This window comes from Sylvia atricapilla, chromosome 24 (assembly GCF_009819655.1).
Source record: "Sylvia atricapilla isolate bSylAtr1 chromosome 24, bSylAtr1.pri, whole genome shotgun sequence".
NCBI lineage: Eukaryota > Metazoa > Chordata > Aves > Passeriformes > Sylviidae > Sylvia > Sylvia atricapilla.
In genome coordinates, this window is record NC_089163.1 from 2,942,612 (window position 1) to 2,958,239 (window position 15,628).

At 42.5% G+C, this 15,628-nt stretch overlaps 1 protein-coding gene across 3 annotated transcripts; it reads right to left on the reverse strand.

Moving 5' to 3' along the window:
• Positions 1–823: 823 nt before the first annotated feature.
• CLSPN (claspin) lies at positions 824–14,601 on the reverse strand. 3 transcript variants are annotated; one of them, XM_066335466.1, is made up of 25 exons: positions 14,495–14,601; positions 13,567–13,696; positions 12,614–13,074; positions 12,143–12,307; positions 11,443–11,532; positions 11,161–11,233; positions 10,810–10,918; positions 9,717–10,270; positions 9,080–9,271; positions 8,465–8,658; positions 7,897–8,099; positions 7,666–7,730; positions 7,050–7,255; positions 6,307–6,467; positions 5,984–6,210; positions 5,685–5,799; positions 4,915–4,996; positions 4,514–4,608; positions 3,785–3,949; positions 3,569–3,690; positions 3,212–3,339; positions 2,823–2,928; positions 2,662–2,744; positions 2,319–2,480; positions 824–2,126 (listed from the first exon to the last, which is right to left on the reverse strand). In XM_066335466.1, exons 1-25 carry the CDS (start codon positions 14,531–14,533, stop codon positions 2,013–2,015), a joined length of 4,041 nt encoding a protein of 1,346 aa, XP_066191563.1. In that variant the 5' UTR covers positions 14,534–14,601; the 3' UTR covers positions 824–2,012. The 3 variants fall into 3 exon arrangements, with proteins under 3 accessions (XP_066191563.1, XP_066191564.1, XP_066191562.1); XM_066335467.1 differs by having other exon boundaries at positions 5,685–5,796; positions 12,143–12,310; XM_066335465.1 differs by having other exon boundaries at positions 12,143–12,310.
• Between the last annotated feature and the right edge of the window lie 1,027 nt (positions 14,602–15,628).

Consider the following 15,628-nt stretch of genomic DNA (forward strand, 5'->3'; position numbering starts at 1 on the left):
TAGTAGCATGTGCTGAGGAGAAGCCAGGAAACCACCAGGACTCAGCCAGCCCTCTAAAAGTGCTCTTCAAGCTACCACTTTCTAATGCAAAAATGTAGCAATTATAGGTCTCTATAAATTTAATCCCTTGCAATGCCAGAGCATGGAAAACTGCAAGAATTTCCCCTGGAGTCAAGACACAGTTTAAGCTTAAATGATTTTGCCTTGCCCCTGTGCCACAGCTCGCACATTCTCTTGCTGCACTCTAGTGGCAGAGCTGGAGCAAAATGCAGGGAAAATGCTCATGTTTGGAGCCAATAAATCTGTGCTGAATTAGCACAACTTTCATATCAGTGAAACACTGATAAAGAATTAAGTGGGTGTTCAGAAATCTTTTAGTTATATGGTCCTTCAAGAAAAGTGTGATAACAAAGGTGGAAAGGTTATTTCTCTTCCCTAAACCTCCCATCTCAAATCCAGGTACACTAATTATTAGAATTGATGCAGTGAACTGAAATAGACACTTCTTAAGGCAAGGATAAAGAAAGTTTTGTCTAGGAACTAAAAAAATCCAAAACTATTGAAGCAGGAAAAAAACATTCCTCAGGCCAAGAATTTTATGCAAACCCAAGTGGAAGACTTGAGGAGTTGAAAATCCACACTCCAATAAACACAAGTGGTTGTTTGTGTTGTATTCCAATATTATTGCAGCTGTTCCTAGTGAAGGACTGAATTGTGGCTAAAAAAAAAAAAAAGGCAGCAATGAAAAAAATAGACATAGCAATAAAAAACATTGGGAAAAAAAACCCCATGACATGTCCACAACTGAGCGAAACCCTATAAATTAATTCTGACACTAAAATTAAAACCATGTTTTATTGTAAAGTTGCACTTCCATTAGTACCATAATTCTTTATAACATACTGTACAATAAAATATTTTACACACAGCACACTGGGCGTGTGCTCAAGATGTTACAAAATTTACAGCTCAGACACTTCAAGTATGTGACAGTCCAAAGATGTTTAGTCTTAGAGCAGGACCCTGTGGCACCATTATCTGCTCTCCAACAGTTCAGTTTGTGATCAGGAACGTCAGGAATGCTGGACACTGGCTCAAGTTTCTCTCACACTGTTCAGAATAGTTGTGAGGTTCCTTTTACATTCCCTCATTCTAGAGCAGCCCTCTCCTTACTGGCTGCTCAGCAATGGATGGTTTCTCTTGGATGAGTGCAGCTTCCATGAAAACAACAGAGTGGATAGCTAAAGATAGCCTGAAATTGGGCAAATCAAAGCAGCCCCAGCAACCTCTCCCACCAATGCAAATAAAACCCTCCAAATTTCCTTTTCCTCTCCCACACGTTACTCACATTCTCCCCTCCCCACACACACACCCATCTGCAAGATTAAGGACATCAATAATAAGTAATAAAAACTTGGAAAGAAACCCTTCTCATATTGCTTCAGAAGAGACTGGGACCCTTTCCACAGAGTAAACATTTCAAGGATAAATTAGAGCTTCTTAAAAGGCAAAGCTTAATAAATGTTTAACATTAAAAAAAATAAGACACTGGAGGGAGCCACAGCTAAAGTTTTGTGCTGCAAGTGTAAACAAGTGTCCTGCCATGGCCAACACTGCTTTATTCTCTCCCAGAGCTGTAGAAATTCCTCCTTTATTGTGCTTTCAGCTACCTGAGGTATTTCCTTGTCACAGTTGTCACACAAATGGCATTTCCAGGTGGAACTGATACCTCTGCAGCACCTGTGAGGACAGCACACAGCAGTGGAAATTTCCTCAATGCTTGGGAAAGATCAAGTCAGCATTTCATTCCAAACCAGGAATGGATTTTGTGCTCTCATTTGCCACAGAGGACTGAGAAAAAACAAAGCACAAAACCACTGCCTGAAAATTACTGGAACTTGTGAATGAGGTGGCATCCATTTGCTTCCCTGCCTGGTGATTTCTGGCAGATTGGCAAAATAAACTGCAGCTGGCAGAGAGGAGACACAACCATTGTCTCCAAACAGGAATATTCAGCTCTCCAAGTACTGGAAAATGCTTCTGCTTTGACTGGTTTCCTCTGAGCTTTCTACCCTGGGCCGCTTTGCTGCTGATGTTATTGCTGCAGAAGGGCCTCTCTTCTTCACCTAAGGGCAGTCAAATACATTAGAATAAACAACATGTCCAAAACAAAGTTTAAATTCTGAGTTATGAGATAAATATTTGGTGTGAGAGCATGCAGGGAATATTTAAGACAGCAGTGCTGTTAACTGGCAGATTTCAGTGCCTATATCCAAATAATCTCCACAACTGGCAGCACCTGCCACCCAAATCTTTACCTGAGGTTTTGATTTCTCCTTTGCCTCTTCACTCTTCTCTGGTGAAAGTGTATGAAAGACAAAATTCCTTGAATTTCGAGGGGCATTTGGATTAAGATCTGACATTGCTGCCAGCTTCTGAAGGACAGCTTTAGGTCTGTTCAAGAGTGACCCATTTTTTATCTGAAAGGCAAAGAAAATCTGCATTGAACCACTCTCAGGAAACAAGGCAGGTCGCTTAGCAAGTTACTCTTCAGAGAAAACCTACTCTCTACTCACACATTACAAACCAGGAGTGCCCAGAATTCAGGGGCAGCTGACTTGGCTGTGTTGGGAAATGCCATTTTTGAGGATTGGTACCCACCTGGATGCCACCAGCAGGTTTGAAGGCTTCAAACGGGTTCCTGGGTAACAGAGTTGTGTCTTGTGCCACCACTGCTGGGCTGGCTGGCAGAGATATGGGGGAAAGATCAGTTTTTGTACTCTCTCTCCTTTTCTTGTCACTTCAATAAAAATCAAGCTCACCTTTTTTCTGCAGGGACTTGACAGTCACTTTTTTTGCCAGCTTCATGAATTTGCTATCTCCACCAATTTCTTCCTCTTCCTCCACCTGCTCTTTATTTTTTTCCTTCTGTAGCAGAGAGCAGACAATTGAAAAAATCATATTACAAATGGATATTTCATTCAGTGTTTTGAGTAATTCTTTTTTTATGTAAATTAATTTTTATTTATTTTCTACTGAAGGGGCTATTGCAATTTTTTATATACTTCATCATCCTTGTTCTGTTAACGAACAGCATCACGTTCAGCTGAGAAATCTGACCTAATACTGAAGTTTAACTTGAGGAATAAACAATTTCACATCCAGAAATGATGCAGAGACTGAGCAAGCCTTTCTAGCAGCTCCCCAGTACCTGCTCACGGAGCCACTGCTCTCGCTCAAATCGCTCCTTCCTCCACTTCACTTCTGTCTCATCAAACTCTTCATTCTCCTCCTCATTATCTGAATCTCTCTGAAACAAGTCCATCTGTGAAGCAAAATCTAGGCAACAAAACGGGATAGTCAGCTATCAATTTTGAAAATGGAGGCTAGTAAAAAACAACAACAAAAAAACCCCCCCAAACAAGGCAAAAAACCTCCAACCAAACAAAAAACCCCAGAATTGTCCTGAAGTACTTTATTGAGGACCACTAAATGCTACTTCACACACACACACAAGCTCTGTTTTCAATCTTTTTGCCCCCTCTATTAACTGTGGATCATAGGTCACCTATGTTTTTCCATCTGAACCTCCTGGTCCTGCCCGGGCCGTCGCTGTGCAGGTCCCCATCCAGCAGGTACCTCTCCTGGTACAGGCGGAGCTGGCGCTTGTCATCGTCCAGCATCGCCTTCCTGCCAGCACAGGAGACAGGGACAGGTTAGTTCAGGTCTTGTCCCAGAGCCAGGGCCTCACAAACCCCAAAGATGTACAGATCATGGCACTGACATGTGGAATTTCTGTATTTGTTTTCCTAATTCCGCTTCGCTCGGGAGCTCCTCGTCGATAATCTCTTCTTCATATTCGTTCAGGTCTTCACTGTCGTACTCGTCCTCACTCCCCACATCACTGCCTGACAGCTCTGCCTCCTCTTCCATGAAATCCTGCAGTTTTCTATGAAAAAAAAGGTGAAAGAGTTTATCTGGGAGCATAACAGCCATCTCACAAGTCTCCTGAAAGCAAGATTTATCTTTTGACAGAAAACGAACACATTTCCTAAGGATGTATCGTAATTTCTCATGCAATTTTTGGAAAGACCAAGCCTTGAGTTCTTGCACATTTACACAAATGGCCTGACATCATGTGCCACCCCAAACCATTGTCATCCACCAGATTCCAAAGATGATGGCAATAACTGTCAACTCCGTGTTTTACTTGCTAGAGGAAATAAGATCTTAAGACATGAGGAATAGCAACAATATTCTTGCATCCCTTTTTTGGTCAAAAAAATGTTGCACTGCCTTTATTGTGGTTTTTTGATTTCCATCTGTAATGAAAATTATTATGGAAATCACCTATAAGCCACAAGCAACACAGTTAAATTCATGCAACATGGTAGTACCAAAGTAAAAAAAACAGACCATATAAACATCTGCTGGAGAGGGAATAATTCCAAACTAAATTTCTACTGCTATTAATATTCTATTCTCTGTGGTAATTAAGATAAAAAAAAATTACAGCTTTTTCTTCAAGCCTGGTCTATGTCTCAGCAGTTCTTCTTCTTCATCACTCATTTCTGCTTCTTCAGCAGCACTATCTTCACCTTTTTCATCCTGTCAAAGAGAAAGTTTTTAGAAATAAGGATTTTCTGAGAGTAGATTGCTTTGTAATGACAGATTTGTCTGTTCTTCAATTAACAAGACACTAAAACATGAGGCTTATTTGAATGGATTTGCATTTTTCACTGTATCATTACATTAAAGAGATCTTTTAAATGATCCAAAGGTTGCTCTGAAAAATGTTTCACCAGCTTGTTATGGAAGTTGTGGTACTTTGCATTGATGGATATATTAAAAACCTAGGAAGATCAATGGAATTATCCATTTTTCAAGCAGCTGTCTGGCTCTATCAGTTCACACCTCTTCACTTGCAAAGGCCTCATCATCTGTTAAAAGCTGAAAACCACCAAGTTCTTCTTGTTCCTCCTCTTCTTCCTCTTCCCTAGGGAAAACATAAACGGGAGAAAGGCATTTTCATTTTACCTCCAGGAAATCAAGGCAAAATTTCAACGCCCACCTCAGCTGCTATCAGGCAATTCCCTGTGAGTGCTCAGAGCTGCCAGCAGCACTTAGCTATAAATGCCTCAAATCCCCATTAGAGTTGATGTTTTAAGACTTTCAGGGTCTTCTCTGGCAGAAACCATGGGACAAGCACTAATTTTCAATTTTTTTTCCCCCTCCCAAATTCCTCTTGGATCCCCTTAACATTCCCACTTATTAAGCCTCACTATCCTTTTGTCAGGCAGCCATACACTTCCCAATTTAGTCAATAAAAAACCCCAAGTATTCAGTGTTACATTTGATTATGGCAGTTTGGCAATAACCCAGAACAGACTCCAAAAGTCCCACTTTTAATCATCTTTTTTTCCATTTAATGGAAGTTCTTTACTGTTTCTTTCACTATCAGTGAAAGGCAAAGAATTTCCCTTCACAGTAGCTGTGGGAAACAGTTAATGCTGCCAATTAGAGAGTAATTGCTGAGCAATTTGCAATATCCCTCCCCTTCACCTCCAAAACAAAGCACACTTTCACTGACAGCAAATTGATGTTAAACAAGAAAACACTTGTAAGAGTGAAATAAGACAGTTACCAGAATTAACTACAGTTAATTTTAGGAGAGTAGTGCTAACCTGTCTGTGGGAAAAGAGCCTGAACAGAGCTCCAGAGCCTCTGCCATTGGATCTTCTATGTCACTGTCTTTTTCTGCCTTGGAAGACACTGAGGAAGCCCATGTTGGAGAACCTGCTACAGAAAGCAGTAAGATGGCAACTTATTTCTGCTCTTAAAGTGTCAGAGAACACCCTAGAAATAAAACTGCATATGCTCCCAACGAAGACAAAATTCCACAGTGCCCAGACTTGAAGTTCCCTCAGCTAAAAATTTCTAAATCAAGCAAGCAGCAGAGCTGAAAAGAGAATTCAGGACATACTCTGAGACACGAATTTTCCTGAGCAAAGATTGAGCAGTTCCTCCATGTTCTGCTTTTTGGTGCTGCTGGTGTTTGGCACGTGTTGAGCTTGGCTGCTGAACTGTCCAGAACACAGGTCCAGTAACTCATCCATGTTGGCATCCATGGCATTCTCATCCATGCTAGCCAGTGGTAGCTGATGCTTTGAGGACTGGTATTTATTCCTGTGTTGTCCAACGTTCAAGAACCTGAAAGAAAGGATGTAGTTAGAAAACTCTTGCTGGTCAGCACGTCTTATTTCTGTTAACAGGCACAGAACACCATCCTTTACACCCATCACTCACCCATCTGCATCGAGCAGCTGGCTTTGAGTGTCATCTTCCAGGGAAAATTGAAACCTTGACTCCCCAGCCCCTGGAAATAAACGCTTGGGCTCAGGAGAGGCATTATACAGGTCCTGGGAATCTTCTATGGGAAGAGAAGGCTCAGAGGTCTTTCCTGAGCTCTAGTCAAAGGAATACAAAAATAGATAAGTTGTTAAGCCTAAATTTAAATGCAAGAGGCACTGGAACAGACTTCTCAGAGAAGCTGTGGGTGCCCCATCCCTGAAAGCGTTCCTGGCCAGGCTGGATGGGGACTGGAACACCCTGGGACAGTGCAAGGTGTCCTTGCCCATGGCAGGGGATGGGATGAGAGGAGCTTTAAGGTTCCTTCCAACCCAAACCATGCAGGAGTTAAATTATGTTCATGATGCTCCAATTCACCACAGGAGTTCACTGATATCAGATGTTGTGTAGCCCATGCAAACATTCTTAAAAACCATTTTTATGATGCACATATTTTAGATCTAAAAGCCAGATAATAGTATCTTTTCTTTGATGCTTTAGAATACAAGTTTTATAACGTCATTTGTATCCATTGCAATGTGGACAAAAACCCAAGAGGCAGTTTGCTCTTCTGAAATCTTACTGATACCAAAGCATTTGTCTGGTTTGATTCTTTTGACAGATCTGACCATCAGGATAAAACACATATATTTACTTCCCACTGTGTTAGTATAAGACATGACCAGGACTGAGAGTCTCACCTTGGAAGCAGAGCTGATAAAACTTGTTTTGAAGAAACCTGGGGAGGGTGACCTGAACCCCCCTGCTGCAGGTAAGAAGCTCCCTCCCCTCGAGGCCTGTTTGTTACAGGGCTGGTAGGATGGGATCATGGAGCCAATGAACTCAAAGCTGCTGTTGTGGCTGTTCTCCTTTGCCAGTGTTGGTAGAGAAAACGAATCATCATCCTCTGGAAATAAAAAAAAAAAAAAATAAATTAGTGCTTAACTTTTTGTATGTGTGTAACCCAGTAAAACCTCAATAAAATATTTTGCAGCACTGACACCTTGCTAAAAATTCATTTTATCATCACGTTGGATTTCTTTCTTCTCACAGGATGCATATTACACTTTTTAACTTATCTTATTGATTTCTGACATTTTATACTTCTTCCAGTATTATTTTGAACAGTACTTTTCCCCTCTAGTTTTTTCAAGCCCATCCTTTTTTTATCAATTTAAACTTTTAAAATCATACTGCATAACTATATACAACTCATGAAATAACAGAAATATTGAATATCAATCTTTAATAGAAACTATTATATGTGCTAAGTAAAAAAAAAAAAGGCAATTATCTAGAGCAATGATTCTGCTTTACCTAACTTGGTAGGTCCTTTGTCTACAGTTTCTTCCATTTCCAGTTTTTCATCAGGAAGAGAATATCTGCAATTCATAAAGGTATTTGCTAATAAATTTAGGATGAACTGCAACAAAAAAAACCCAAGGTAACACAAAAATACTATAAAAGGCACTTTAAATAAAAAAATCTACACATGCTGATCAAGTTTAAAATTTCTCAGTCATCATTTTTAAGGTTTGAATTATTTACCCCATTTTTGAGGAGCTGTCCTTAAAAAGCATTAATGTAGACTCTGTTGATGGTTGCTTTAGAACAGAATCATCATGTTCAGGTTTCTCCAGCTTTTCTCCATCAACTGATTCTTTGTCAGTTTCTTTATCACCCTCTTTGGTGTGTTTCTCTTCTGTATCTTCATTATCTTCCTCTGCTTCATCAAGCAGAAATTCTGAATTCTAAAAAACATCCCCAAACACAGCAGATATAATGATTATTGTCATGGCAAACCCTACCCCAGGTGAGACATGTGACCTGTTTGGCTCAGCCAGCAACGAGCCAAGGATTTATAAAAAGAGGAAGGGACATCAAAATCTTTTAAACATTTCTATTTGGTTTTAATAGTGTTTAGACAAAGAAAATACACATGAATTCAAGGTTAGACAATCCAAATTCTGTGTATGCCAACTATAGCAATTTTTTAGCTTCTAGGAAGAATTCTTAGAAATTTCCCAATAAGTCGTGTACAAAAGTCCCATTCCACCGGGGAGAGGAAGCAGAACAGATAAGCTGATGAGATTATGGAAAAATGTTGCCTACAGACCTCATGATCACCTTCTTCTTCTTCTTCTTCCTCCTCCTCAGATTCATCTGTCATCTCTTCCTCCTCCTCCTCCTCTTCCTCCAGCATTTCCTCATTGTCCAACTTAAACAGCGCTTGCCGCTTCTGGCGCTCCTCGGTCCTGCGGAGCTTCATGGCCTCCTGCAGCTTGGCCTTCAGCACCTGCAGCTTTTCACCTGCACAGGGAAAGATTCAGGGAAGAATCTGGGTTGAAACAGACCTTAAAGTTTATCCAGGTCCATGGGCAGGGACCACTAGATCAGGTTGCTCCAACCCCGTCCAGCCTGGGCTCGGACACTTCCAGGGATGGGGCAGACACAGCATCTCATGGAAGCATGAAAAATCTAAGGAACCAGTCAGAAAGATCTGACTCAGGCTGTCCTACACAGGCCACTGCTATTCAAGTAGTCTATCAAGAATTTTTAAATTAAAACAGGGCTATCCATTAGGGGGAATATACACAGTTACCTTACAGATGAAGATCCCTTCCCCTGTATTTTGTAGGGCAGCATTGGGGAAACAGATCATGAGAGAGGAAAATAAAACCAATAAAGTGTTCTCCAATTCAATCATTGTCTCTTCTTCTCCCCTACCAACCTGGCTTTGTGTGGACTGTTTCCTCCAGGCTCTCTGCAGCCAAAACTGCTGGCACCACATCTGCTCTCAGCTCCTCTCTCCCATCAGATGTCGTTTCTTTACGGATAATGTTCATGTTGATGGCCCGTTCCGCTTTAGATTTTGATGTCTGGAGAGTGTGCTTCAGGAAACGTGCTTTCAGGGCTTCTAGTTCTTTAAATACATATTAATTAAATCAATGTGATAGTATGCAAAAGCATTGATTATTAAAAGTTGTAGTAAGAGTAGGTCTTGAGCTTTTTTTTGCCCCCAAAGTTTAGTTTAAAGCTAAGTTTAAGAGCTAAATCTTGAATACTAAAATATTTGCAAACCCATTCTATTCAACTAATAATAAACCACCACAGAATATTTTTGGTGTAGCTTGTATTTAATTGATATTAGCTAATACTAAATTATCTTACCATTGACTACCATCTGTCCACAAGACCTCAATTCACTTCCATTTCAGCCTCCCAGGCACTTCTAAATTTCTGTTAACATGCCTTAAAGGATTCACACTAGTAAGTCAATGTGCCTGACTGTTCTATCACCTAAATGTTTCTGAATTTTCCAGTCAAGCTCAGATCAACACTGCTTAAGACTACAACACAAGTGATACCTTTATTTGAATCAGCCTCATCGAGGTTTATGAAGGATTCATTGCCAGAGCAGATTCTTGGCTGGATGGACAGGTCTATTCCCAGTTCACGAAGTTTATCCAGCTTGGATTTCCTCACTTTTTCAGGCTGTGTCACCAGTCCAGGCCCCACTTCTTGACTACTTGTTTCACCTTGTACCTCTGGTATGGTTTCCCCTCTTTCCACGAGGGCATCTCCAGATGCTGGAGGAATTTCAGTCTCCTTTTGCTCATCACAGACAGTGCTCAGGCAGTTGGAGAGCTGTTGTTCCTCTGTGTTATCATCAGTTACAGTCCCTGTAACTGCAGGAGAATCCTCCCTATCCTGCCTGGGCTGCTCAGCACAGTCCTCTGGCAAGTTCTTCCCTTCAGCAGCAAGAGGCTCAGTCACAGAAGCACCATCATCTCTGTCCAGGTTCATTTCTGGTTCAGCAGCTGCAGACTGATCACATTCCACTGGCCCATCTTTGCAACCCTTGCTCAAGTTCCCAATGGCTGCAGATTCTTCATTTAGGGGCAGCTGGTATTTAGAAGACCTAGCAAAGGCAGAAAGAAACATAGCACCCATGGTAAGTGAGAAAGGGAGATAAGCTGAGGATAAACTGTGAGGAAGAAATAATTTCCTAATTATTGTCATTAATGTGTAAGAAAAGGTAAAGGACAGAAATCTGGAAAACTTCATCATAACTTAAGGAAGTGTAAAGGCTTTGTACTGGTTACAGTATCACAATATGAAATTCCTGAGGGATTTTGTGACTATTGTAGTTTCAGTATTTTACTACACATTACTCAGAGAAGAAACAGTCCAAGTAAAATATTTAGGTTCAGCCTAAATCCCATTAAATTAACTCTGCATCAGCAAGTTTCTTCATATGAATTACTGCTGGCCCTGATCACATCAATATTATGACTCTGTCAGGAGAGCAGCATTGCCTGATGTTAGCAATGACCTTCTCCTAATTTCCCACTTTTATGGACTTAAAGGAGCATAAGAAAGCCTAGTTATTCTTAGACTTTAAGCTAGAGGTGCTTAAAGTTTATGAAAAAATTGGATGAGGAAGGTTTAAGTCCTTACTTCAGCAGGGCCATGGCATTTCCTTGACATGCTGGTCGAGATCTACGTTTGAAAAATTCATGAACACTTTTGGCCTCAGGCACATGATATGGGAGAGACAAAGATGATTCTGCCAGAAAAAGATGGTGAGAGAAGATTTAAAATATCATCTGAGCCCTTTATTTGATAACAATTATCTTTTTTTTCCTTAGTTACAAAAATACCCTTCACAGGTCCTTCAATAAAAATGGCCTTGCACCCTTCAACCCTCAATAAGTCATGTTATGTCAAAGAAGGTTAAATTCTTTCAGTTTCTTCTCTGAATTTCTGAACAGTTTATACCCCTTTACATAGAAAGAATTTAAGTTTTACCTCTAATAAGTCGTTGGGTCTCACTGTGTAGTTGTTTAATGGCTTCTTTACTTAACCTTGCTGCTTTCCGCTCCTTAAGGGGAGAAAAGAAAGGCTTCTGAAGGCAGGAAACAAAACATGGGGCTCTCTATCTACTTCTTAAATAGCTTATTTTCCCCTTTCAAACAGAAAGGAGTCAGAATAAAGCATCCAGTTTAAAAAATAAACCCCACATTGTGCATACAAAACCATTTCAGTCACGACAAACAACAATACAAAGCTTTAAAAAGATGAAGACTTCACCTTTCTTTTTGGTTCCTTTAATAGAGGCTCCTCATTCTCCTCATCAAACACATGTTTGTAGCCTTCACTTTCAGGAAAACGTTCTTTGTTCTGTGGAGCATAAGAAGAAATTAAATGATTTCTACTGATACACTGGCACTATAAAGGGCAAACACATCACAAATAACTGTACAGAGCTACCATTGGTCAGCAAAGCCAGCAATTGTACTCATAAATCAGCACAAACCCCACACAGGGGCAAATTACAAAGCTCCTACTTCATTATTATATTTTTAACTTGCCAGGACAACATTCCTCCACCTTTAAAAGCAAAAAACCAGAAGGCTCTCCTCTCTTCTACCACAGCAGTACAACTCCACCATAGTCAAAGAGAGTTTTAGAACCTGCTCAGGTACAAATTCTTATAATATCCAGTAATGATGGAATGATTTGGGTTGCAAAAGACCTTAAAGATCCATTCCACCCTCTGCCATGGGCAGGGACACCTTCTGCAGTCCCAGGGTGATCCAAGCCCAAATCTCCAGCCTGGCCTTGGACACTTCCAAGGATGAGGCAGCCACAGCTGCTCTGGGCAACTTGTGCCAGGGCCTGCCCACCCTCACAGAGAACAATTTCTTCCCAATATCTAATCTAAACCTATTCTCTATCAGTTTGAAAGAGAGTACATTTACAATAAATTTGTAACACAGTCAACTAGTACCTTGTATTTCTTTATTTTGTTTTTCACAGATGCTCGTATGGATTCCAGGGACTCTCCATCCTCAGGGGGTTGATCATTCTCCTCTTCCAAGCCATTATCAAACAGGTCCTTGTCATCCAGAAGACATCCACTGTCATTGAAGGGAAACCTCTCACCACCATCCACCTGCTTCCAGAAGAATAAAATATTCACGTGATTCTTTTCAGAAGGTCCCTTTGGTTCTTTGACATTAACTTAAAATGGCATTAAATCATCAAGTGTTAGGTTTGGTACTTCCTTAAACTGCAAATTTAATTTAACTGAAATGAATCTGCAGACTTTGCAGGTTAGACTTGCATGGTGCTCCATAGATCCCAAACTTGTGGCAGGAATGTGGTCACAATACTGAAGCTTTGGAACAGAATATCCACAAGCAATAATGAATTGAACTTAATTAAGAAATTATGTGAGGTTTTCTACCAAAATACCCACCTCAGCCACAGGCTTCTTTTCTTTTCTCAGCTGCTTAAGGGACTCCATTATTTTCTCCTTCTGCTTCCTTCTTCTGGATTTTGCTACAGCTTCTTTTGCTGGCTCCTCTTCAACGTCATGCTTGTGTTTATGTTTTCTGTACTTTTTCACAGATTTTAGGGGTCTCTCCTCTTCTAGCTCACCCTCAGGCAAGGCAGACATCTTGCCTGTTTCAAGGTTTTCAATTTGCATCTGGTCACCAGTGTCACTGTCATCACTGTCCAGCAAAGCTGGGCGGACCCGATGGGATTTCTTGTTCTTTTCAGCAGGAACGTTCTCCTTTTCCTCCCCATTTTCCTTGTCTCCACCCAAAGCATCTTCCTGCACAGATGAGCCTCCATCCTCCCCCTCCTCGCTCTCACTGTCCTGAAGCACCTTCTGGTTTTTTGCTTTTTTACGCACAAAAATTTCTTCTTCTGAATCTGGCAAAACAGGTGAAACAAAAGAGGAAGGTGCCACAAATTAATTAATAAACAACCACATTTACATCAGTTAAATTTGACATGTGTCAACACCTACAGCAAATGAGCTTGAACTCGACTTTTTGAAATCCACTTCTCCCCAGAGAACAGCATTTAATTAACCCGAATTGATGTGAAAGGTTTTTAACATTTAAAATAAAGGGAAAGCTGAACACCCTTCCCTGTAGTGTCGTGCCTTGAAATAGTAATAAAAATTACAGTACATAGATTAAACAAAATAGGAAAGAAAGTGAATAAGACACGTCCCATTCAGCCTTTTACTTTCTGTAGCTCAAAAAACACTCTTCAGAGGTTTAAAGACGCCTGCCCACATTCTGAGCAACAACAAGAGTTTGGATTCCTACAGGTCAAGCAGTGACAACCTCCTAAAACGTATTTACAAAACAAAAAACGTAGTGCTGGAGAAAAACAAGCCATGGAAGTGTTACAGACCTCCGTCCTCAAAGGATGCTGTGCTCTTGCCAAAGGGACCTGGGGAGGCCGTCTCACAGCTGCCCTGGCCGCTGTCACAGTCGCTGTCCAGGGGTTTCTGCAAGTCTGGGTTCAAGTCCGCCAGTGGAAGCTACAAAGCAAAATATGACTTTTCTTAATGGGGTAAATATTATTTATGGAGTCCTAACTGCTGGCATCCAAATTAATTTCATAACCGTGGCTAAGCCCTCACACACAATGAAATCCACATGCATTCTCCTTATAGTCTAACCATCAATGTTGACATTTACATATTTATTAAAATTTCTTATTATTGTTGTTGAAGTGAAACTACTATATTTATCAACACAAATTACAGTTCACATATAGGGTAGTACATGTGCGAGTTCGCACACCAACAGCACAACTGACATTGCCTGATGTGATTGCATTCGGAACGAACGACTTCAACTCATTACTTTATTAATTACTCATTCTCAGAGCGGCCCCGGCGGGCCCTGCAGCGTTCCCGGCATGCACCGCGCCCGCGGAGACGGCGGCCTTCCCAGCGTGCCCCGCGGCCGGCTGGGGGGGCGAGGGGCATGCTGGGAGCTGTAGTCTGCCAAGAGGGGTGAACCCGGTGACGGCGCGGGAACGCCCGCGATCAAGGCCGGCGGGCAAAGGTACCTGGTGGCTACTGGCATCGCCACTGGCACTGCTACCCGAAAAGGCACCGTACCAGAGGGGTTGCTAGAATGGCCACCTCCCTCGCTGTCCCTCCCGGGCCTTCCACCTCGCCACAGCCCGAGGAGCCGCAAGACCGCAGGCAACATCGAGCTGCCTCCGCCGTCAGCAGCCAGCCAGCCAGCCAGCCAGCCAGCCAGCCAGCCAGCCAGCCAGCCAGCCAGCCAGCCAGCCATGCCGAACAGAGGGCAGCGGCAGAACTCACCTCAACGGGGCCCTCCGTTGTTACCGGTACCGCCGCCATGGCCCGCCCGCGCTCCCGCCGCCCGGGGACCGCTTCGAGCCTTCGCGCGCTGCCCTAGCCCCGCCCCGTCCCGGAATCACCCAATGGTTGCCCAGAACTTCTCCGTGAGCCCCGCCCCCGGCTGCCTTGTTAGGCGGGGTTCCATGGAGCCCCGCCCCTCCTCATGGACCAATCGCGGCTCTCGCTCTCAGGCCGCCCGCGCGCGTTATTGCGCCCCCTGGCGGTGGGGGTGTTCCCAGAGCCCCGGCTGGGGCGGGACCGTGAGGGACTGTGAGGGGACATGAGGGCACATGAGGGGCCGAGAGGGGACATGAGGGCACATGAGGGCACATGAGGGGCCGAGAGGGGATGAGAGGGACGTGAGGGACTGTGATGGGGCCGAAATGGGACGAGAGAGGACGCGAGGGGACGTTGGGGGCAGAGGAGAACGTGGGGGGCTGAGAGGAGTCGTGAGGACACGAGGGTGGTCGTGAAGGACCGAGAGGGTTCCTGAGGAGAAGTGAGGGGCTGGGAAGGGCCGTGAAGGGCCTGGGGATTTAAAGCTGCGTAAATCGATATTGTGGGGATGGGGCTCTGCTGCCAAAACATTCCATGTTGGTTTAATGGGTTAAACAGAGCCTGTATTTTGTTTTTCATCTTCAGAATATGCTACATGTCATGTCTCGGAGTGACCGTGTGAGTGAGAGCACACGAGTCAAGCTCATAGATATTAGATACACACAGCTATTACTGTCAGCAGTGTCCTATTTACAGAATAAAACACGCACATTTTCCATTGGCTGCTGTACAGACACACTCTGAGCCAATCCCACTCACGTTAGATGAATGAAGGCTCCAACCTTTTGGGTAAATTATCTCAATTTCTCCCTTGAATTTCTGAATATTCCCTCTACATACAGAGGATTTAAGTTTTTTACCTCTCATAAGTCATCAAGTCTCATTATGTAGTTGTTTAATGACTTCTTTACTTAATCTTGCCGCTTAACACTCCTTAAGGGAAGAAAAGAAAGGCTTCTGAAGCCAGAAAATTTTACTGAAAACACATAAGTCAATGAAGAACTACTCAACAGATGCAAATCACTTTATACTTCACAG